The sequence below is a fragment of the Nomia melanderi genome, chromosome 8 (genome assembly GCF_051020985.1).
Source record: "Nomia melanderi isolate GNS246 chromosome 8, iyNomMela1, whole genome shotgun sequence".
Taxonomy (NCBI): Eukaryota; Metazoa; Arthropoda; class Insecta; order Hymenoptera; family Halictidae; genus Nomia; species Nomia melanderi.
In genome coordinates, this window is record NC_135006.1 from 17621975 (window position 1) to 17646175 (window position 24201).

General features: G+C 43.6%; 4 protein-coding genes across 9 annotated transcripts in view; 2 read left to right on the top strand and 2 right to left on the bottom strand.

Moving 5' to 3' along the window:
- The window catches only part of kay (transcription factor kayak), a 61121-nt gene extending 60339 nt beyond the window's left edge, over positions 1-782 (bottom strand). The window contains exon 1 of the mRNA XM_031969774.2: positions 274-782. Within this exon, the coding sequence (XP_031825634.1) occupies positions 274-405 (132 nt within the window). The 5' untranslated portion in view covers positions 406-782. The remainder of the gene's footprint in view (positions 1-273) is intronic.
- An 8332-nt stretch (positions 783-9114) lies between these two features.
- Positions 9115-11903, top strand: Atac2 (Ada2a-containing complex component 2). Its single transcript, XM_031969609.2, has 6 exons — positions 9115-9844; positions 9927-10075; positions 10150-10374; positions 10453-10809; positions 10884-11405; positions 11485-11903. Exons 1-6 carry the CDS (start codon positions 9432-9434, stop codon positions 11838-11840), a joined length of 2022 nt encoding a protein of 673 aa, XP_031825469.1. The 5' UTR covers positions 9115-9431; the 3' UTR covers positions 11841-11903.
- A 195-nt stretch (positions 11904-12098) lies between these two features.
- Positions 12099-16928, top strand: LOC116423896 (dnaJ protein homolog 1). 6 transcript variants are annotated; one of them, XM_031969615.2, is made up of 3 exons: positions 12340-12544; positions 13857-13986; positions 14811-16928. In XM_031969615.2, exon 3 carries the CDS (start codon positions 14822-14824, stop codon positions 15893-15895), a length of 1074 nt encoding a protein of 357 aa, XP_031825475.1. In that variant the 5' UTR covers positions 12340-12544; positions 13857-13986; positions 14811-14821; the 3' UTR covers positions 15896-16928. The 6 variants fall into 6 exon arrangements, with proteins under 6 accessions (XP_031825474.1, XP_031825475.1, XP_031825472.1 ...); XM_031969613.2 differs by lacking the exon at positions 12340-12544 and adding an exon at positions 12861-13260; XM_031969614.2 differs by lacking the exons at positions 12340-12544; positions 13857-13986 and adding an exon at positions 12099-12245.
- A 189-nt stretch (positions 16929-17117) lies between these two features.
- Positions 17118-23368, bottom strand: stl (ADAMTS metallopeptidase stall). The gene is made up of 4 exons (XM_031969608.2): positions 23243-23368; positions 21873-22085; positions 20113-20882; positions 17118-20045 (listed from the first exon to the last, which is right to left on the bottom strand). Exons 1-4 carry the CDS (start codon positions 23357-23359, stop codon positions 18884-18886), a joined length of 2262 nt encoding a protein of 753 aa, XP_031825468.2. The 5' UTR covers positions 23360-23368; the 3' UTR covers positions 17118-18883.
- Positions 23369-24201: the final 833 nt, after the last annotated feature.

Below are 24201 nucleotides of genomic sequence, written 5' to 3' on the forward strand. Positions count from 1 at the left end.
CGCTTAATCATTCGTGGAAACCGGGTTACGTAACGAGCCGACGGGAACGCGACGTTCATTTTTTTCCCCTCGACACGGTCGCGCGGATATTTTCACGAAAATCCACCGTGAGCGCGCACGGTCACGTGAACCTTGTTTATCCGACGGGCGTGCGCGTATATATACGCGCGAGCGTTGCATAAGCGTGCGCCTCGTATTCGCTGGTAGCCCGCGATTCGCGTTAACAGGATTTCTGTACGGGTAAACAGGATGCAGTTCTCGTCGAGTACTTACGTTGCTGTGTAGTATGGACGAGTTCGCGATGCTGGAGAGAAAATCATGGCTGACGCGGGAGCTCTGTGACGTGCCGCTGTCGCTGGACACGCTAGAGCTGTCGTAAAGCACGTCGGACACGTCCAGCTTCATGTTTACGTGGTTCGACGGGCTGGCTCGTTTGGATTCCGTCTTATCGGTCTCTCTCTCCCTCTCTCCCTCTCTCTCTCTCTCTCTCTTTCTCTCTGTTCGTTTCGATTGCCGAGGGAAAAGCCGACCGGGCCTCCTTGTCTCCCGTGCGGACCGTTTCGATAACCTCAATTACAACGGTGCACCCGGGATCGGCTCCAGAGACGCGCGGTGATCCTCTTTCACCGGTAAACACCAAGTCGGCGCACACGTATCGCAGGTTCTTTTGCCCGAAACTGTGTGAAACTGTGCCCGATGACTCATACCTTTGGGGGAATACCTCGAGGTTCGCGCACGTTCGGTCCTCGGCTCAACGATCTGCTCCGACACACTCTCTCTCTGCCCGTCGAGACCCACGAACGCGTATGACGTCACTGGCTATTCCCAGCGAGCCAATCGCGGCGCGCGTGCCCGACGGTTGGCCCAGGGCCGACGGCACCGCGATATCGACGGGCGCTAATCTGCGGGCGCTGTCATCGCGTCATTCCCGAGATCAAATTCTGGACAGATCTGCCATTCGGATGACACGTGCTCGGCACCGCGGATTCTGACAGCTGAGTGCGCATGGAGCATCCTCTAACCTTTTAGAAAATCTGATCGATGAATGCTACGAGGCTGGAAAGTGAAGTATATGAATTTATTTTTTTAATGTACTCGAGTTATTTTGATGTTCGTTTCTCATAGATAGCTTGCAGGTAAGAGTCACAGATTTTTTTAGTGTACTCGATAGAATTCGAGTTCGCTGTCGCTGCGTGGGTACTTATTATCTCGGCAACGTTCGCGCCCGCCTACGTGCGAATCTTGGACGTCCAGGCCGGCCATGCGTATAAATACGAGCCGAACGTGAAACATCAATCTGCCTCGGCCGTTTCTTGCAGGGGGTCAGTGACGATCGTTTCGCGAACTGTATCGACGACGATTGGCCCGTGACACGCAGTCCCGGCTAGCCTGTGCCGTTTTTATTGGCCGATACGTGCAACAGTTCATTGCGTAACCGCCGATAGTGCCGTTTGTTAAGGTTATGTTTATAGCGGACCGCGACACTCGATAAAAGAGGCGATGAAAACGGATCGAGGGAATTTGTTGCTTCGAAGAACGTGCGTGTTCGAGCGACGCATTAATACGTTCGATCGATCAACGATACAAGTGTTTAACTCGATCGCTGGCAGCGGTTCTTTCGGTAATGGTCTTCTCAGTTATCATAGTTTCTTCGATTCAATGAATTTAAAGGAAATAGAAAAATGAAACTGACGAGTCATTCAGTTGCTAAGTATAATATCGTAGTTTATAATTTCTAATAAGAATATTTATAGGATTAATTTATTATATTACTGAAATATTGATAGATTGATAACAATATCTATGAGATGAATCTATTATATTGGTAAATTATTAATAAATTAATGACAATATCTATAGGATTAATTTATTATATTACTAAATTACTAATGGATTACTAACAACGTTTATAGGATTAATTCATTATGTAACATATAGGATTACGGTCGTCACAAATATGTGACGCCAGTAGCAAACATCTTAGCTTCCATCAGAGCTAACTTCATTCAAGGCTCGAAATCTGCCGAGTCACTCACTACCACTACAAGATTAAATCATACCCGATTTCAAATATTTACAGTACTGAACAGCTTTAACACTAGAACTACCGAGCACATAGATCGTCTGAAATGATTCTATAGAAACCTCAACAGTGCAATTAAGACTTCAATTGCTCCACAATTCAGTTTGTACGTTGCTAAACCAGTTTCTCCAGTACTTTCAGTGAAAAGTATCTGTTATCTATCGAATACCTGACAAAATGAAATCAGGAATAGATCATTTTGACTTATTTAGTAGTTCCAGTGTTAAGTCGGTTCGAACACGTTTAATTGACTACGATGATGCATCCACGGGGAATCCCGAGCGGGATAGGGCTCCCAGCCACCGTTGCACGGTCACGAAAATTTCGAACGAGCCGCCGCGGTGCGGCGGCGCACGCTCCGTTTCCAAGAATCGTCGGTGAGTCATGCGGCAGGTCGTGTGGGCGGTGAACGGGGTAGCCGGAACATATCGGACAAGACGCGTGACTCACCAATCTGATATGTCGGATATTCGCGCCTTAACCTGCTCCCTCCGGATGGCTAGACGTTCCTCGACCTGCTGTTTCCGCCGCTTTTCAGCGTACAGGTGCCCCGGTGTAACCGTATCGGCCGAGATACGGGAGGAAGCTGGGTCACCAGTCACGCTCCGCGCCATTGTACTGCGCCGTGATTAAGCCATTTCCGATGGAACCGTTTTTTCTGCACTCGGCTTTAACCCTTTGCGGACGAAGATTCTTTGGAATGTGGAAAACCTTCGATCCATTGTCATTTGATTGAATGTAACAGAAGGATGAAGCGAAAAATTTAATAGAAAATGTTGAATAAGGTATTAACATGAAACAAATAAAACAATTCTACGCCATTGTAATGCGCTGTGATTAAGCCATTTCTGATGGAACCATTTTTGCTGCACTCGGCTTTAACCCTTTGCACTTGGGAGGCAACTCTCAATTGTCATTTGATTAAACGCAGCAGAATGATAAAACGAAAAATTCAATATAAAATGTTGAATAAGATATTAACACATGAAACAGAAATAGAACAATTCTGCGCCACAGTTTGTGCGAAATAATATTGTTGATATTTCGTGAGAAAATAATGAATGTTTCTAATGAAAGATATTGTCAAGAGCAAAAGCTACTCGGGTGTCAACTCTTTGAGGTCGAATGTCGTTATAGAAGCAACATGGAACTTTCGTACATAAAATAGAATATTACAAAAGGGTCAATTTTCTCGGGTAATAAAAGATCGGTACACGGTTCCCTTCTTCAGTATTTAGCAATATTTCAGTTGAAGAATTTGTAGTCGCAAGAGAATCTCTCTGAGATTATCAGAATTTTCAGCTACAAACGAATCCACCTGGGACGGAACGCGTGACATTCGGACGAGCGAGAAACGGATAAGCGATTTCGTTCGGCGAATTGGAGCATCCACCGCGACCGATAGCGCCCTCGATTATCTCAGCGAGATAGAGATTCGAGAACGTCGACGGTTCATTGGAAGTGTTTCCCGATTTACGGTTCTGCGAACGGGCATTCTTCGGAATCGCAAGAATTCCTCGTTGAAACTCCGCCGATCGAGGAGAGATCCGTATCTTTCGGCCATTTTGGTATCCTTCGCGCGCAAGCGGTACCGCGAGTAATTAGGATACCGCGGGATGTTAATTTTCTCCTCCGATCGTTATTTTTAGTTCGATCGCGGCAACGAGCACGCCATTATACCGCAAAGATCGATCTCGTTACGGGCATGAAGCGCGAGAGGGCTGACATTCACCTGCTTAGGCCTCACACCATGATGAAATTCGAATAGACAGCCGGTCGTCGTCCTTGAGCTAACTTCTGCCTATAGCCAAGGCCGTTCAGCGCTTAGCTTAGCGGCCACATTTGAACGTTACCCGATTGGAAAAAAATCACGACGCCATGGAATGTCATTGCCGCTCTGTAAATCGGTGCCGTGCGGCTACGTGGCTCGTGTGTGCCCGAGGAATACACCGACCCGTCGGCTTCGCGCGATCTTCGCCGGGGAAATGTAGGTTATGCCTTGTTCGCCGCGTTTTTCGAGGCTGCCCCATCTTTCCCACGAAAAACGCCAGTTTAGTTCAGTCGCGTGCAGCACATCGAGTCGACTTTGCAAAATTTTACCATAGAAACTAAGAGTACCGGGATTTTGATAAGACTCCCATCAATTCCTGTTCCTTGCAACGCCAGTTAAGTTGAGTCGCGTGCAGCACATCGAGTTGACTTTGCAAAATTTGACTATAAAAACTAAGAGTACCGAGTCAGTAGTGTTCGAGTCCAAGGTTCAGGGCTGATTTTGACAGGACTGATTTTTGTGTCCCATAAATTCCTGTTTCTTCAAACACACTAACTCCTCAGTGACACCGGATACCGTTCACACGTGTATCATCATGTGCGCACTTAGAAATTGAAATCGCGACGTACCACTGACGCAACGCGGCCCTGTAGCTTCCTTATCTTATCTGCGTACGTGTAACGCGGATAAAAGTAACAGCTATTTTAGTTGTCACTAATAATAACGATTGCGAGCGCGAGCAAGGAACGTAACGCGCGGCAATCGAAGTTCCCTCAGAAAGTTCTGCGCGGACATCCGCGCGACAATAGCCGCGGCCGATAACAGCGTCCGCCATTGGGCAAGAGTCATCCTCGAAAGTTAAACAACAGGTCGTTGTAACGAAGGAATTTACAAAGGGACAGAACGCCTGGGCAAATCGCGGAGGAAATTGTTCGCTGGAAGGAAAGCGAAGCGGCGCGGATACACGGAATTTATCGGCGACTCCGTTAATCATTTCTGATGAGATAACGAGGGAGGCTCGCTCTTGCACCCAGGCGGTCGGCGATAAGCTATCAATCGAGCGCAGTTCCGTTTTATCTGCGTTTTGCAACGGCGCGCGCCGAAATTGGAAACGGAGCCTCGCCGTCTTCGAGCGTTCCGCGTCCTTCCACCGTCGGCTGAGACCGCGGCGAGATAACGTCACGTGGCCGCTGACATCGCGGAATTTTCTGCAACAAAGAAGGAAAGGCACGAAATTGCCGCGGAACTATACGCGAACAATACTGCTCAGCTGAATCGATCGTGGACTCTGCTCTCTCACTCACTCTCTCTCTCTCTCTCTCTCTCTCGGTTGCTGCTTTTTTCTATCCATACGTCTATCTCCGCGGCAGCTGCGGACAAGAGCGAGCATAACGATGCAGCCGTGGAACCAGCGCGAAATGAGTCAACACCCGCTCCCGTTAGCTGTTGCAAAACGCACGTGCGTTTCGGCGCGACAGATAAAACGTGCTCTCGGCGAGAGAATAGATCCGGCGCGGCTGCGCGCCGCGTTATCGAATTCGGTGCGGCCGTGGTGGAAAGAGCACGATTATATGCGACTTTCGTGCCACATACGTGTACACAATGTCAATCGATTTGATTTTCATACCAATAACCATATGACGGCCATCGTCGGCCGCGAGGCTGAAGGAACTTTTATAAACGATTCATTGTTTTCGTTCACACTCGAACCGAGTTGCGATCTTCTACACGATGACAATGTTATTCGGTTTCTGCATTGGAGCTTCATTCGAGTTTCTATTAAAATTGAAAATGTGGAAAGCATTGATCAATTCGAGTTCCAGCGTTAAGGGAAACGAGAGACGAATCGTTTCAGAAGTCCGTTCAATCTCTTACCTTCTAATCGCTGTATCAAAGTCGAACGCGTCCGCGTCGAGCAGGAAACATTCGTAGAAATTGTTCGACGGGCAGCGCTCAGTATTTGTCCCGTTTCGTATCAGCCAAGGCTGGCGGCTAGGAAGAAGGCGATGGGCAACACCTGACGGAAAAACGGAACAAAGGCATTGTTTCCAGCTGAGAAAACGATTTCTTTGGAAGCGTCGACGGGAATGCGAACGGTCGAGGCCGTTACGATTGCATTAATCCCGTGGAAAGTGTGCGCGGCTCGAGGCGAGAACGATAGACGGCGATGTTTTATCCGTTTGATCAACTACCGGCGCTAATTATCGGACGAAACGCTGATCAGTCGGACAAAACGATTTGTACTGTCACGGACAATGATTTCCCGGTTACCCGCGGGGAGCTCGCGAGTGGGCGAGGGAATTATAAATTTCGAGGTGACAACTTTAAATTTCGTTGATCCCCTTTTTGGTATTCATAAGCGCTGGCCGGAGGGGGAGGAGGGCGAGGGAAACAATGCGCAGGGTTCTGCGCGATGTCTCTAGACCGACCAACTATTGTATGTAAAACAGGAGTTCCCAGCGGCCGACGCCGCCATCTTGGAAGCGCATTGTTCGCGCCAAAACTCTTTCCGCGACGCTGAAAAACAGAAAGCATTTGCAATTAAACGGCACGGATTACAATAACAAACGCGTGCATGCTATTTTGCAACGGATTCGCTTTACGATAACGGCAATTATCTCTCGGTGAGCCTCCCTTTCTGCGTGTCGATCGCGGATAAGTCTTGCCGAGACTGTTTTCTTAACACTAGAAACGCAAGGAATTAGAAATGGGTTGTTCTGACGCATACTGTTCCAGTGTTAACTGTTAACACCTTTCCCTTAACGCGTTGCCTTTTGTTTTCTTCAGTTTTTCTTCTGTTATTCAAGTCTTGAATTCGAGTTATTAGCAATTTGTCGAGTATCTTTCTTGATTTTATAGCAAAGTCCTTGATGAAATCAGGTAAATAAGTTCAGTTGCAGATATTGCCTTTCATTTTCATTTTTTCTTCTGTTATTCAAGTCTTGAACTCGAGTTATTAGCAATTTGTCGAATATCTTTCTTGCTTTTAACAGGTTGAATGCCATGGGGCCATGATTATTTGAAAACATTTCTATATTACAAATAATGCCAACTAACGTGGTGACATTCAGCTGGATGAACCTGCAAGAATAACAATACAATTCAACCAAATGATTTAATATTATATATTTTCCATTTCAAATATTCTGTACCATGAAATTAACATTCAACGTGTTAAAACAATTCCTTGATGAAATCAGTTAAATAAGTTCAATTGTAGATAATGAGAAAGGTTCTAGTTAAAATTCTTTTCAGGTTGCCTAAGTGTTAACGACAAATCAGAGATAGAGAGAGAGAGAGAGAGAGAAGCTATGCATATCGCGCGAGAAAACCGGCGGCTGTTATTTTAATCGAGTAAAAAGTGTCCAGGTCGTGTCATATGTTATGATTATCGGCGCAATTAGTCACGCCGCTATCAAGAATGAGTAAGATTTAAGCGTGCAGGAAATGCTCCGGTAGACCGCAGCCTTTGTGCTCGTGCTACGCTGTCCTGCGAGATACCGACGCTTAAATGCCAACAGATAAGGAGCAGTTTAACGCGCGTTACATTGTGATTTCTATTTTTCCTTCGCGGCGCGCGCGCGCCGCGAGATAAACGAGGGCAAGGGGGAGGCCTGAGATCTCGCCGATGCCTATCGGCCTGACTTTGATCTGTTTGCTCGCGCACGCGTTTAATCAATAATGCGTTCAATTTTCATGCTGACCCTTGTAAACAATTCCACGGCAGCCGGCAGCGGGAACTTTGACCTTTCGACGCCGGGTGTCACTCGATCTTGCGACGTTTAATTGTCTGTTTCCGATGAAAATGAATCTATGCACATATTACGATGATTCTTGAAGTCATGTGTTGTCGATAACAATTGATAAAAACGGATTGATCAACGGCAGGAATGTGGAAATACAAGTTTAAGATAATTAGATAATTATCGTTACGCGTCGAGCAACGAGGAACCGATGATAAGTTTCACGTTAGAACCGAATTGGCCAAAATGGCAGATTTCTTTCGCGATTATTAGAAACAGGATAGTTCTAGGACTTACTAAGTTGATTGCAACGTAAACTATAAGTCAACCCTCTGCACTCCGAGGAATTTTTAATATAACCTTTCAGCAACTCCGAATCAGTTTTAATATGAACCATCAGCTACGATCGTGCCTCTGTAAAAGATTTAAGGCCCTGCTTTGTCATTAAAAAAACGCGTATATTTTAAAATTATGTTTGACTAAAAATGAAATTATAAACTTATCTTACAATGTCGCCGCAGTGGCGACAGAGTGCAAAGGGTTAATACAGCAAAACTAAGTTGAATATTTAGTATTCTAAATGAAACTTTGTATATCTATAGGAAATATCTAAATCAAATAGCATCGTTTAATTTATCTGTGAAGTATCGTTAAATTTCAAGCAATGTTTACTCGTCGAAAAATGAGAAATATTTCCAAAATCCGTCGAGTGCAAGGGGTTAACGCTAGGTTTACAGAACGCGTCAATTTGACGCAGATTGAATTTTATAAACATTATTCGGTAAATGTTTCAATCGGTTTTCATCGATCCAATTATAATTTCCAAGATCTAAATGAACGAATATTAACTTCCCCAGGAACAACAGAATAAATTGTACAATAAATGCCCGTAAACCTAGCGTTAATTGACACAGAAAACTCAGCACTCGATAGTTTTAATGGTGAAGACAAAAGTATCGTCGGTCGAGTATAAGAACGGACCAAAGAAAAATCCAGCAAAGCAATGAGAGCGCCGATTGTAGCAGACTGGTACGAGTTGGAGCGGGCTGGGGTGATCCGAAGCGGGTTGCAGCTCTCTGGACTGGGGAGAGCTTAAATGGACTAGAGAGGACTGATTAGGTTTGATTAGCGTACAAGTAATTCTGAGAATTATCATGGAGATTTTAGGCACATAATTGCACGTACGGGAGACACTGAATGCGATGCGTAAAATCTTCGACCCTCGGACTGCCGTCCATTTTACTCAGGAAATATTAGATGTAAATATTTATTCTGACTCAAATAATAAATTAGTGAATAATAAAGTAGTTGATATAATTTATTATTTAAGAAAAAATTGATTTCTGTACTGGGTACATATTTTTCGTGTTGCTGTCTTGTGTAGTATTGGATGGCGCTAGCTTTCGGAGTCCGCCATTTTGTAGTGACGGTACTGCAGAAGTGTAGGTAAAAAGGATGTCTTTGGATAAGATACGTATATCGATTTTTATACCGTCATAGATTTAAGTCTGCTGTGCGAATGACTTGATCGTTTGGACGTAGATGGCGTAATAAATTGATTTCAATACTCGGTGTTTACGAAAAGGCGAAAAGACAGTATTATAAAAGTATACAGATGTTTAACCTTTGAATGAATGGAACGCTGATTGTTCTTTATAATGCATCTCGTTTCTCACGCGGAAATTTCTGAGAGGTCTGATGACATTTTAATAAAAGAATTCGATCCACGATCTCTATGTAGCAAGAAAGAATGGTTTATTTTATGTATTTAACCTGAATCGAGAAACCACATTTGTATATTGTAATAGTCTGTACTTTATTCTGTGAATAAACAATGTCTCAGACAATTGATGGAAGAAGTATCAAAGTAGAACCTATCGACTTTTCTGAGGATTCTGAGAATGAGGCTTGTAAAAAGTGTGGAAGTCTGTGCGATCCGTATAGGAAACCAGCATTGCGTTGCAACGGATGCTCAAGAAAGATACATGTAGAATGCTTGAAAAGAGGAAGTGTACCGGTGTCTTTCGTGGGAGATGTATTCTTTGAATTCACTTGCTCTAATTGCAATCCGTTTGGCGAGGAAACGGTTGTTCGTAATAGAATGCCATGGCTTAATGTAATTATATTGACTCTGTATAATTTACGGGAAAAGTCAAGCGGTATCAGTAAAAGAGGATACTTTCATTGGAAGTCTGATATCAGCACTTTTGTAGATCGTAATTGGGATTACTTATTTAAAAAGACTGTGTAAGTTTTTATCCATTTTCATAGTACTGATATATCGAAAGAAAAATTATTGAATGACAGACTTGGTTTTTTATGTTTCCAGTAAGAGGAAAAAGAATTGGATTGGTACTATATCTGGAACACTTTCTCATTATAGTGGTATCTTTTTTAAATCAGGAACAGTAGAATTAGGGGAATCTGGTTGGTGGAGATTGATAGACAATGATCCACCTGAAATTCTCATAGCCAAAAGTAATAATGGACACTTGAAACATTATCCACAATGTTTATAAGAGCATGACTTCATTTGTAATTTTTTATTACAGATGAAAAAATGATATTAGATCGTAAGAAACAAATTGGTGGCCAAACAAAGGCATCAAGTAGAATGTACAGCAGTCCAACTCCCTCAGAATCTAGTATTTCTGTTGGAGAAGATAACACTTGCGGAAATGAGTTGCCGAAAACTGAAGAATGTTCTGTATATTCACAATCCCATGTTCAATCCAATAAAACATTATTTGATCTATTACTCGAGGAGAATGAATTAAGTACTATACATACACATTAACTACACTGAAATATGTAAAAGAAATGTAAACGTATTCTTCAGTATTGTTTAATTTCAGATATGGACATTGAAGACGATTCCATGCTTAATGAGCAAAGTGACACTCCATCTTTATCTGATTTGATAAGGGACTGCCAGTATCAATCTAATAATTTCCACTTCTCACAATTATTGGATGATTTTACAACTGAATGGGGCTCCACTACAGATACCACATCCGAAACTAATTGTAACATTAAAGTAGAACAAATAAAGCAAGAAGTAGAGGAAGAAGAAGACGAGGAAGAGGAAGAAGAAATAGAAGACGAAGCAGAGAGCACCGATAGTTTGAATTCTGTTCAGGAACAGCCACCTGTTTCTTTATTTCATGTAAGAAATCAGCGGCCTTGGCCTTGGCAAAGAAATCATGTTATTGGTAATCACGTTTCTCTTATACATCATACATTTATATTTATCTTCATATTAATCTATATTACTTTTCTTTCACAGAAGAAAAGATCCCGCGCATGACCCATCAGGAGGAAGCATATTTATTACAACAGGTCAACAAATCTGCGCTTAATTCAGCACCTCCAGAGATCAGGCGATTTTACAGAAAATTAGCTGTAAGAAAATTGAAACGCGAATACGGTTTGCCTATACTGGACGTCGATAATTTCGGACTACAAACAGAAACATCTCACAAATCTTCAAAAGACTCCAACAGAGTATTGGACCGATTTTTTGGCGATGACTTAGGATTATTTGAGCAAAGATTGCAAGGATACAATGAGCCTACGTCTGTACATAGTCCATACACGAATAGACTCCTGAAACCGTTCATAAGAAGAGACACTTCCTGCCGACCTTTGTGGGTAAGAGTAATGGAGGAACTTCGAACAAAAGTAAATAAATCGAATCCTAAGTGGAGGTTGCCGCCAGCAGCACCGATCGATTATTCTTACATTAGACCTCAACACATTCCCGCGATTAACAGTCTGTGCAGCCAATTTTTTTGGCCTGGCATCGATTGTAAGTAGATATAACTGGTCGATATATTTTTACACCCTAATTCCGCCGAAGATAAACATGTTGTACAATTTTTTTTTAGTGACAGAATGCTTGCAGTACCCCGATTTCAGTTGCGTCGTGCTGTACAAGAAATTAGTTATAGGATTCGCGATTTTAGTTCCCGACGTTGGTTACAACGAAGCGTACATATCGTTCTTCCTGACCCGTCCCGAATGGCGTAGATCCGGTATCGGAACATTCATGCTTTATCATTTGATCCAAACCTGCATGGGGAAGGACGTTACGTTACACGTTTCAGCTACTAATCCCGCGTTGATTTTGTATCAGAAATTCGGTTTCAAAGTGGAGGAGTTCGTTCAGGATTTCTACGACAAATACATGCCTCCGAATTCACGAGAGTGCAGGCATGCATTGTTTTTACGATTGAGTAGATGAGCGTAAATTAATTCTGCGTAATATGTGTCACATGTTCGTGAAATATACGTAACATTAACTCGACCAACTTCTCTTTTATGATAACATTCCCATTAAAATTACATTCGTACAGTATCAATTTAATTGCATTATACTTCTAAGCAGTCATCAATAATAATCACCACAATGTGATTACTATTGACAGAGGATTGATTATTATCAGAAATTATTAGATAATCACCGATGTCATTGTTACAATTCAACTGTTCCCGCCAAATCGCGAACACGTAACTCGAACGAAGTGTACACTATACTCCATTATCGCTAACAAAATCCAACTGCGTGCCGGTAACATTGGAAGCGATATTAGAGCTCAGTTATTAAATCCACAAAGTATTCCCACGGAACAGAAGAATACATTGTATGGTAGGTTTCTATACATTGTATCTCTATTTATTATCGACTCTCGATCTAAAGATAGAACAACGTGACAATCGACTGTTGCCAAACGAGCGTGTCCCTCTAAAGTCAGTTTCACACGTACGCCAAATGGCGGCGTGCAAGTGTACCGAATTCGTATCGTGTGTCCGAGTCTTTTTCTCCGAATAAAAAAACGAACGGAATGCTGACGGATCACGGGCAGGATTTTAGTGTACATAACGAACCGAACTGACAACGAAACCGTGCGATGTAAAAATATTCTGCGACGCAACGTGCATACACAGGTAAGCGACCGATTTCATGTCCATCCGAATCAGTGGTAGCCTTTATTGCGTACGTTCCGTGAAGCAACAGCAAGAGGGACTGCTGATAACAGTAATTACATTTTACTCGATACACGGTAATTATTTCCGTTTCCCAGCGTCCACTATAGACGTGCTGGCATATACTACGCAGAATTCTCGACGTCTACAGTGCGTGTCCACCGAGTGCGCGTCGATGCGATAACCGGCCAACTTCATACTATATAAAGAACATCGTTTTACCGCGGATCTTTTCCTTTTACCGTCAACCGCGCAGAATTCCCATGTTCGGGCAGCGAGGAGGAAATCATCTCCGCGAATAAGTGCCGGTACCCTAAACGCATCGAGACGTTATCGGGCCGCGAACCCTCGCGATTCGTATAGCCCGCGCTCCGTCACAGTTCACGTTTTCGATCCTCCCAAGAGAGGGGTTACTGACGTCATCGAATAAGCGCTACGGAACTGCCGTCAAACCATTCTCGAAAGTTCCGGAAGCCACCAGAAGGAAAGTTTGTATATATGGACGGCGCAGCTTACGCGACACTTTAGTACGTGACGAGAGGTGTTAAATGTTGTTTCGGCTGATCTGTCAGAAGCAAGCATCTCTTTGATCGCAGCAACGTTTTTCGCGAACGGCCCAGTGAATTCAGTGCCAATTGGATTTTCTGGTATTTCGAACGATCGCACGAACAACAACAGTAAGTATCGAGAGAGAATCGCGTGGAACGATAAAAGGAGAGGAGACGGGAACGGTTCGAGGGTCTGATATTCTGTCAGATGATGATCGCGGAGGGGAAAAAAAAAAAAAAAATGGGCGGCCCGCGGTGGGGGATTCGTTCACTTGGGTACGCCGTATCGTTTTACCAGAGAAATTTTCAAGGTGGAGAGATCGGAACAAGCATCGTGGACACGGTTCAATTTATTTTTACGCTCGCTCGAAATCGTTGTAAGCCTGTAACAGCGGACACGTTCGTCGCTTATACACGCTCATCATTGCCAGAAATAGATATCGGTGAGATATGTACGTAGGTGTGTGCGTTAGAACGATATCCACGCTCCTTTTCCCATGCATACGTAAAAAAAAAGAGAAAAAAATTTGCGAACCGTTGGTATCGTTTAACCGGATACCTTCGATGTGTAACTGCACCTGTGCCCTGGTCGCATAGTAATGTAACGAGGCTTCCGTCGACACGAGCTACTGCTGCTTAGTCTAGCCGAAAACGCCGTTCCTCCGATGCTCCGAGCCTCGAAACTCATCTAGCCGACTCGTAATTAGTTGTTTTCATGATCGCAGGGGGAATATACGGGTCGCGCAATGCAGCCTTAAAAGCGATTGCCTCGTTGTAAGGTGCGAGCGCAGGCGGAGGGGAAAAGGATCTCAAGTTCGGGGAACCGATCGCTTTTAGAAATTTCGTGTGTCTTAGGTTGGTAAACTTTGATGCTGCGCTAATCGTGTCACATACGGAAGAATCCCGATTTTCATGAGGAGAATTAGATAAGCGGAATTTTCGTAATCGTATCACGTGCACGAGCGAGAGAGAGAGAGAGAGAAAGAGAGAGGGAGAGAGAGAGAGAGAGAAAAAAAGAATATTTCTGCGCCGAAGGTAATCCGCGAGAGATGGAAAAAAGTTTTCGCGGCTTGATGTCCAGGTCGTACTTGAAACTTCTGAAAGAGCCGTACTTTTATGGTCACGTTGCGTTGAACGACGTTTTCGAAATCGTTCGTGTAACACACTGCATGGACCCCCGAGGAATATGACTACAATGATGTAATAACATGCCGAATAGGGCAGATAATATAATCTATATTACGGTGTTGGCGTGTACCAAACGATTTCGAACGGAGCCAATGATGTATCCGTGGCCCGCGTTTTCACGAAAAAGCGAACGTACAAGTAAAATTGTGTTTCACGCTCGTCGGTGCCGTTCGCGGTTTAATAGGAAACAATTTGAGTAGATTGAAATAAGTGCGCATAATTGAAGTTCACGACAAATTGCGGGGATACCATATAAAGAGATTAAACGTAATTTAACAATTATAAGAAAAGCTGAACGTGTGCGGTGTGTCATTGATAGGATCTTTGAATTGCTAATTTTGAGAACGTTCAATGCAAAGAAGGAAAGCACACCATATAGTTCATTGAAAGTCATTCGATTCTTTGACGCGCATGTAAATTTATGTACGTATTAAGTGTTGATCGTTAAAGGGCAACCGTATCAATTTCATGCCTCTTTCCGATTGTTACAGATTATTAATCGATGGGGAAGGATTACTATAATATATTAGGCATAAACAAAGGTGCCACAGACGATGAGATCAAGAAGGCTTACAGGAAGCTAGCACTGAAGTACCATCCTGACAAGAACAGAAGTGCAGATGCGGAAGAGAAGTTTAAGGAAATAGCGGAGGCTTATGAGGTGTTATCCGATGCAAAGAAGAGGGAAGTCTATGATAAATTCGGTGAAGAAGGATTGAAGGGAGGAGCTGGGTCGGCCGGAGGAGCTGGAGGTGGAACAACGTACACTTACCATGGAGATCCTAAAGCAACGTTTGCTCAATTCTTTGGCTCTACGAATCCCTTCCAAACCTTCTTCGAATTTAGTGATCCATTAGGAAATAGGGTATTCAATTTCAACGATGATGACATGGATCTGAGTGACCCGCTTGGTCTGGGGATTGGACCACAACGTGCACGCGGACGCGGACCTGGCCAGAGTGGAGCCTTCAGGTCGCATTCGTTCAACTTTGTGGAGCCCACAGGCAGGGGAGGAGCTAAGGACCGTGTTCAAGATCCAGCTATAGAACACGACTTGTGTATCAGCTTGGAGGAAATTCTGACTGGCTGTACGAAGAAGATGAAGATCTCCAGGAGGGTTATGCAACCTAACGGATCCATCAAGAGGGAAGACAAAGTTCTAACGATCAACGTAAAACCAGGATGGAAGGCTGGCACCAAAATCACTTTCCAGAAAGAAGGAGACCAAGGCTGTGGGAAAGTCCCAGCGGACATCGTTTTCATCATCAGGGATAAGCCACACTCATTGTTCAGAAGAGAGGGCAGCGACCTAAGATACACTTGCAAATTGAGTTTAAAACAAGCGTTATGCGGCACTATCATCGAAGTTCCTACGCTTACCGGCGAGAAGATCACCGTCAATCTGACGAGCAAAATTGTTAAACCAAATTTGATTCAGAGGATTCAAGGTCACGGCCTACCATTCCCGAAGGAACCATCAAGGAAAGGCGATCTTCTGGTATCGTTCGATATAAAGTTCCCTGACACGTTATCACAAAGTGCTAAGGACATATTGTACGACACCCTGCCAAATTGAATGCGTAAATTGGAGAAAAGAAAATATATAAATAATTGTCATCACAACGACAGTCCTCTAATCGTCCCGATTGACGAGAGTAAACACGCGTGTTTGTACCAATACGCGTAACGCGTGGTTAGAGAGAGCTGTGAAAGATATTTGTCGAGGCAAGGTAAATAATAATTTTATCATATGGCTAGGGAAGAGAATGTAATCTTCGCGTTCGCCAAATGTAAACCGGAAAAAAAACAAAAATCAGTTTTCTTGATTTGGATTTATGCAGACTTGTTTTCGTTAGAATTTCAAACGGAAAAGAGAAAAAAACACGTGTAAACGAGGGATAATTAGCTTTCTCCGTACGATGGAATGTACTTAGCCTCCTCATGTGGAAAGAAAGATCCTAAATACTGACTAAGATTAAATATATTACATTAAGTTATATGCGATTTAATGGTGAGCGTTTGTTGCAGTGCAACTCTGTATGAATGAAATTCAAATTCGTTCATCATGTACATTCAGAGTATGTAGTCTGTATATGTGTTGGAGAGAATGGATACTTGTGCGAATGATATGTATTATGTTAAATAGCATAAATGTATGCAAATGCCTGTCATGTGTGAGTGATAATCACTGCAGAAATATGACAAATTGAACCACCATCATTGTGTTCAAAATCATTGCATATAATACTTGTCTCATCATTACTCATGTATCGTGACTAAAAATTCTCCTTTTGTTATTATCGAATAATATAAAAGTATACATGGTAAAGCGAAAAAAAAGGGAAAAACGAAAAAAAACAAAAAGAAAGAAAGAAACACATTATAGTCTTAAAATATTCTAAAGCAATATTTTTAAGATATCGACGTTTTCATCGCGTTCACGATGATCTGTGGAACGTTTTGTCATATGGAATAGCAGTATGTGCGTCTTAAGAAGTAACTCTTTGTAATATCGGGCTGATTGTTTTCTTATGTCGTGCGTTTTCTTAATTTTAATGGTTGGTTAATTATTTGTACGCTAAAAATAATATCGATACAATTAAGTTACACACGCTCTCTGTATGATTTCTTTTATTTCATCCTTTTGTTTCTCGATTCGCTCCTATGCTGGATATAACGTCGGGACACTCCTAAAATAGACACCGAAGTAGGTGACGTCATCGTCCTATCTCCCGAGATACTTTCACACACAACTGCATGGTGAAACTGTAGAATCTCCCTCTCTCTCTCTCTCTCTCTCTCTCTCTCTCTCTCTCTCTCTCTCGATGCAAATACGTGCACGCATATTTATATAAATTTCATATTGCCCCTCTCGCCTCTTCTCACTTTTTCTCCTCGCATACTTTTCCAACGGAGAACGACCCGGCGGTACCCAACTTTCCGATATACTCCTGGACGTAATCGTATTTATATACGATACGCGGACGAACATGGGATTAGATAATAATAACTCGGATAACAGGAACGCGAGTAGGTGGACAGCTCAAAAATACAAATGTATCGAGGCATTGACACGAGTCCCAACCGAGATCCATTATTTCTCGGATAAACGTCTGTGAACGCTCGTATCGTTGCAGTCGCGTGTACCCGGGGCATTATTGACTTTTTGAATGATCCAGAATGTGCATTGCGCATGTACCACGGGGAATCAAATTCACCGAACGTTCTGAATGAAGCGACGGATAATTCACGATCTCTCAAAACGTTGCTCCCATGGTCTAACACATTGCGTACCGGCTAATTTTTAGAAAACAATTGGTCAACTTGCGTTACTAGGAAAACTCAGATATCATATTGTTATGTAATATATTTTAAACAGATAATCAATTCGAATTCAATTTTATATTTTTTCCAATGCTGTGCTAATTAGCGAAGTTGCATAGCTAGGTGTATTTATATGAAACCGAGATTTCTCGTACGCAATGTGTTAACAGTAGAACTACCGAGTGGATCGCAATGACCGATTCCTAATTTCTCCTTTCACAATTACTGGAAAGTACGGATCCCCTGAGAAATCGTTGAAGAAATCAAATTCACGCTTTTACGAAATTTTAAAAAGACCAGCACATTTGTGATGACCTTTGTCCACAAGAATGAAATGAATCCTATAGATATTAAAAATTACAAACTACATTAGGTACTCGATGACTCGTCTCAGTTTCGTTTATCTAATTTGTTTACGAGACTGATTGCATTGAAGAGAATATATAGTCACCGAAAGCACCAGTAGCGAACGTGTCAGTGGTAGTCCAGTGTTAACCCTTTGCACTCGAAACTTTTTCTCTAGAAATATTCAATATTCAGATACAGACATATAAATTAAGAAGGAAAGTTATTTTATTTCAATGTTCCACGTATTGATGCATCATACAAAGCTTAACCATTTGCACTCCAGGTTGTTTTGTAATCTATCAACAATTGCAACTAATTTTTACAGTATTCCTAGTGAAAATGATCTATTTTCCTTCTTAGTGCAGAATTTGGATGTGTGAGAATCTAATAATTTTAGGGTAGATTCTTCTAGATTCATTGCAATATTTAATATTATAACTGGTGCAATATTGGAGACAGAGTTCAAAGGGTTAATATATAAGACTTCATAATTTAAATCAAATCAAGTGTCGACTCTCAGTCGCCATTTGATTTGACCCAAGAAAATTGTAAAATTAAAAATTCAATATTAAATTTTATACAATGTACGAACACATGGAACATCGAAATGAAACAGTTCTGCCACTCAACGTATGCAAGGTATTTACGTTAATTGCAAAAAATATTGCATTTCATCAGAGAATAATGGATATTCATTGAGAAAAATATTCTCGAGTGCAAAGGGTTAATATTATAAGACTTCATAATTTCTCAAATCAAATCAAGTGTCGACTCTCAGTCACCTCTCGAGTGCAAAGGGTTAGCCCAACCCCTATTCACACCAACCACCTATACCATCAATTTCCAGGGGTCCCAACAGCCCATACCTCCAAAATCAGATCTAAACCTCGCCTTAAGGGGTCAGGTATCGTTCGGTCCGCGCGGTGCTGGTGAGCTCGACGTAATCTTTATCGATCCATTCGTCGTCATCCGGCGGAAATCCAATACCGTGCGGCAAAGAGGTCAACAGCGGCAGACCGTCCGGTCCCAGGCTGAGATACTTGATTACCTGTTCGTCGAGCCGCAGCCCGCCGGGATGCGCGTTCTGGGGCCCGAACAGCGCGTCGTCCCGCTGACGGCCGCTCGGCGGCGTCGTCGTTTTCTCGAAACGAAAGTTCTCCGGCAGACAATGATGCTGCCGACAAAAATAATTTTGTCCCTGCTCGGCGTGGCACCACGTACCATCTGGAAAGTATGGGTCAAGGCCAAGGTCGTTTAATTCCACACGCGGCGTGTAATAAGACGCTATGTCTTTCCGCCGACAGAATATAGCGCAGGCCATCCATGGCCTTTCGGGCTCGTGCGGCGCCTGCAGCCCGCCACCCTTCGCGTCCAATTCTGGCAGCCGCTCGGCGAACTCGCCGCACCTAAGCGCCGCGTGCTCGACGGCGCTCCTACGCTTCTTGCACAGCCTGTCGTCCCTGCAGAGGGAAACGTCGTACGCCGGTCCTCCGCATCCCGCGCTCCTCGAGCCGCAGAACCGTCGCCTGACCTGCGCGCCGGTCGACTTGAGCAGGCAGCCGCTGCTGCAGGGACCAGGCCGCCACTCGCTCCATCCTCCGGGCTGCGCCTGAGGCCCGCCCGCTCCCGGAGGAGTCTGCAACGCGTTCCTGCACTCGCCGCCGCGGCATTCCTTGCCCGGCGCGCACTGGGTTCCATCTAACGCCGGTCCAGCGAAGTAGTAGCCGCTCCGGTGCGGCGTCTTGCACTGCAACGCCTCGCACGCTCTGTACAGGGTTGCCACCGTGGCGTCCTTATCGCGCAGCAGCACCTCGCACTGCCTCTTCGCCGTCCACTCCCTTCCCGGCAGATCGAAGAACCGCGTATGATCCAGCCGGCCGCTCGGCCTGCCCGCCGGCCTGTCCTGCAGGCAGGGCTTCGCGTAGGTGAGCCTCTCGGCCACGTCCCGGCTGCACTCCGACCACGCCGTCTCGCCGTGCGTCCCCCTGCTGGGGGACATTATGTAGCCGTCCTTGGGGCACGCGTTCCCCGTCGAGTCGTGATGCATTCCTAGACTTCAGAACGGTTTCAGCGATGGAATAACGAATAGCATCCTTCAGCGTCCTTACCCTGCGTACTCACTTGTGGCCGATCTCGTGCGCGGCGATGTAGACGGACGTGAACCCGGCGGAGGGAAACGGCTTCCCGTACCGGTCGGTCACGCCTAGCTCCGCGATCACGCAGGAGTACTGGTCTATGCACACCCCGCCGACGCTCGCCAGCCCCATCGTGGCGCTGTTCTTCTGGCCAGCCTCCGTCGCGTAGAAGTCTAAGCCGGACACGTACAGACCCATGTCCCAGTGACCGGGGTCGAAGTCGTCCGGAGGGTTCCTCTTCATCGCGTAGTTGCAGAAGGAGTCCAGCAGGCTGCCCCTGTCGCCGTCGAAGTGCGGCAGGTCCCGCGGCTGCTTCTGCATCAGGTCCAGCCGCACCAGGGAGATGTCGATGGTGACGCCTAGACTGGGGTGGTGGTAGATCGCCTGCACGGCGTTCACGTACGCCAGCATCATGTCCTGCAAGTCCTTGTCGCTCCGGTCGAAGAACGGCGCGAACAGGTTGTAACCCGCCTCGTCCAGGAACACCGCGAGCTCTAAAGTTAGAGCCCTGTCGGATTTCTTCCCTTTGAACTTCTTCGGTTTTTGCTCGTTGAAATCTGTTTTTTCTGGGGACTCATGTTCGTAATGTTCCAGGTCGTTCTCGAGGAACACGTCCGGCGACTGCGCTCTCTTGACCACGTGCGGCTCTCCTAACGACTCTGAACGATGCTTCCGGTGCTCGCCGAAGAATGAGACCTCCTCGGGCTGCAGCGGCGTTATCTCGAATGTGACGTTGTCCAGGAACACGAGACCGTGCTGCGAAGGACGAGTTTGAGTGGACTTTGTCATTCTGTTCACGTTGGACGCGCCATTTTGTACGAGGTGTACGAGATGGAAGGAATGTGATAGTGACACGAATGCTGTGGGGTCACCGGTGACCCGGCATTCGCGTTAACGATAGAACTACTGATCATTTAAACTGACTTTTACGAAGTTCTTTATAGAACCATAAGCACTTTGCACTCGAGAGGTGATTCTCAGTCATTTGATTTGATGCAGTGAAACTATAAAATTTGATATTTAATACTGAACTATGTATAGTGCATCGGTGTGCGAAATATTGGGATAAAAGAGCTTTGTTTCTCAATTCACTTGTGATTTCTCTTTGAGTTAATTTATGCTTAATTTATGCAAGGTATATCTTTATGTTAATTGCAAAAAATATCATTGACATTTCATCAGAAAATAGTGAATATTTATTGAGAAAAATATTCTCGAGTGCAAAGGGTTAAATTACTTGCTCGCGACTTAGTCTTTCAAATACAAAAATTTCATCTCTTTAAAACGACATTCGTCCGCAAAGAGTTAATTCTTAGCCTTAATTTGTTGAAATTCTCATGCATTTTAATTCTCGGAGAACCAAATTTGCATTTTTTCTGCTTCTACAGCTCATTAAAATTGTCATTATCCCTGAACGCGTTAAGATTTCAATCGAGTTCAATTTATTTAACCAGTTAAGTGTGGAACTTCGAAAAATCTCTCATTGTGCGCGCAATAAAATCAAATAATGAAATATATCCTAACGAAGAATTCCATGTTTGTCTGAAAAAATAAATAATCCATCGTTGAAAAACTTAGCACCATTAAGAGTTTTAAGATGACGTGTATACTCGTCACAGTTAACTGGTTAATTAGAATAATTTCTCGCAGAGGTATCCTACTCGGTAATTCCAACAGAATGAATCAGAAACAAGTCAGTTCGATCTGGTAGTTCTAGCGTCAACTTGCCTCTCGAGCGATACTGACCATGCCCTGTTCCTTACAGAGACTGATGGCCGCCGAACTGAAGTCGTTCCAGTGCAGATAATGGCACGGAGAAGGTTTCCCGAGTTCCGGCAGCTCCTCCGCGTTGTCTTCCTCGTTGTGCTTCCAAACTTGAAAACCGGGCGCCACGATTTTGTCGTTTCTGCGTAGCCTCAGGTCGACCGACCGATCGAAGGCCTTAAAGCTTAGCGGTACCTGCAATTCGTCCACGCGCGAATCAGGGAAGTATCTAATAACTCGGAATTCAACGGCGTGCGCTGACTGTTGCTTGTAAATATTGACGGTAGCGTTTCATTGACAGTGTCTCTTCTATCTCTGTCGGAGATACAACATTGTACTCTGAATGACAACTGCCTAAGCAATGAAATTGACCTTTTCAAATTTTCACATTGAAACTCTAGAAGCTGTATCTATCGACTAATTCATAATCTATTGACTAATTCATAATCTATCGACTAATTCATATTCTATTGACTGTACTAAATCATCAACACGTTGAATGCCACAGGATTTCATAGAGAAATACACAAAATGGAAAGGATAATATTAACCCTTTGCACTCCAAATTGATTGATGTATCAAAATTGTAAAATTTCATATTTAACTTTAAGTCCTGAGTAATCTGTCGATACGTGAATAGATTCCTCTTTAAGTTAGTTGAAAAAAATGTCATCTATATCTCATAAAAATAGATATTTCTAGTGACTAATTTTTGGAGTTCAAAGGGTTGAATCGTTCGATTGAATTTACAAATCTTTTCAAATACTCAGTTTCACTGAACTATAGTAATCCGATTTGGTCACCGGTGACCCCACGGCATTCTTTACGGAACGCGTCAAATTGACATTGAATTTTAGAAATACTATTTTCTAAATGTACCCCAATTACCTACTATCGAATCTCCAGTTTCAATCTAAATAAACGAGCATCAATACTCTTAGGAACAATAGAATCAAGTGTACAATAAATGCCCGTAAACCTGTTAACGTTGAACTTTGTATAACGCCTCGATACGTGAAATATTGGAACAAATAGCTTCGTCCCTCAATATACTTCTAATCTCCCTTCGAGTTAGCTTCGAAGAATATCGTCTTCGTCTCGTCAGAAAGTGTTGAATATTTCTAGAAACTTCCGAGTACAAAGGGTTAAACTTTTGTACTAGTTTGTATCCTCGCGAGGATTAACACATTGCGTACAATAGCCCGTAAAAGTGTTAAAGAATAAATATTACTACTCGCAATAGAGATTCTCAGTGATCGCGTCAAACGAATACCGCCGTCAACGTTTCAATGTTGATCCCGAGTAAGCGCGGTGCCGACGATGTTTTATTAACGAGTGTAATAAACGTCTACCTCCGTACGGTCTTCCGTGTTCCATAACGGTAACAGAACGATTTCCGTATCCTGCATGTCCCACCCGTGCGCCATACACAGCGCGGCCAGCAATACTGTTTCTAACGCGAAGGCCATCTCGCTCGTTGATTTTCAAGTTCAAGTACTCGGCGGAACGACGGGCTTGCTCTTATATACGCGAGTGGGTGCATAACGCGTTGCGACACCCGTATGGCCGTTTATCATTGCAAAAATTTACAGGACGAGAGGTGCATGCTGGCACCTGTATCGCGTGGGTCGTTCACACCGCGATCCGAATGAAATTATTTTAACCCTAGATCACGCCAAGCGCGGCTGATTCTCCTCTTCGCCAGCGGTTTCATCCTCTTGTGTTTCTCTCGCTTCATCAAACTTACATTGTCACTGATCCTAATTCATTGTTCTTCTCTGCCAAACTGCGGAGACCTGAAAGATTGCACATGAAACTTTACAAAATGAATTTTTCAATGGTAAACTACGCTGACGCTGCTTCATCGTTTGATTGTAAAACTGCTAAAAGATAGTGTAGGTACTATATATTGTGTAACATCAGTATTGTCACTAATTCATTATTCTTTTTCAATTTATAGTAAACTACGCTGACATCAGTTGCTCCAATGTTTCATGATTGTAAAACTGCTAAAAGATAGTGTAGATACTATGTCGCAGAACATGTTCAATATATATATATTATGTAACATCAGTATTGTCACTAATTCATTATTCTTTCCTGTGCCAAACTGCAGAGACCTGAAAGTATGCACATGAAACTTTACAAAATGTTTTTCGATTTATAGTAAACTACGCTGACATCAGCTTCATCGTTTGTAAAACTGGTAAAAGATATTGTAGATACTAATCGCAGAACATGTTCAATATATATATTGCGGTGTAACATCAGTATAGGGTAGATGACATTTTTAATCGGCCAAGAATGTAGT

Coding starts and splice junctions, on each gene's coding strand:
- Atac2 (XM_031969609.2), top strand. CDS start 9,432: ATGTCTCAGACAATTGATGGAAGAAGTATCAAAGTAGAACCTATCGAC. Junction 10,076..10,149: donor TGAAATTCTCATAGCCAAAA/GTAATAATGGAC, acceptor TTTTTATTACAG/ATGAAAAAATGATATTAGAT. Junction 11,406..11,484: donor TTTTTGGCCTGGCATCGATT/GTAAGTAGATAT, acceptor ATTTTTTTTTAG/TGACAGAATGCTTGCAGTAC.
- LOC116423896 (XM_031969614.2), top strand. CDS start 14,822: ATGGGGAAGGATTACTATAATATATTAGGCATAAACAAAGGTGCCACA.
- stl (XM_031969608.2), bottom strand. CDS start 23,359: ATGGCCTTCGCGTTAGAAACAGTATTGCTGGCCGCGCTGTGTATGGCG. Junction 20,883..21,872: donor TCTGTAAGGAACAGGGCATG/GTCAGTATCGCT, acceptor CGTCCTTCGCAG/CACGGTCTCGTGTTCCTGGA. Junction 20,046..20,112: donor GCGCACGAGATCGGCCACAA/GTGAGTACGCAG, acceptor ACCGTTCTGAAG/TCTAGGAATGCATCACGACT.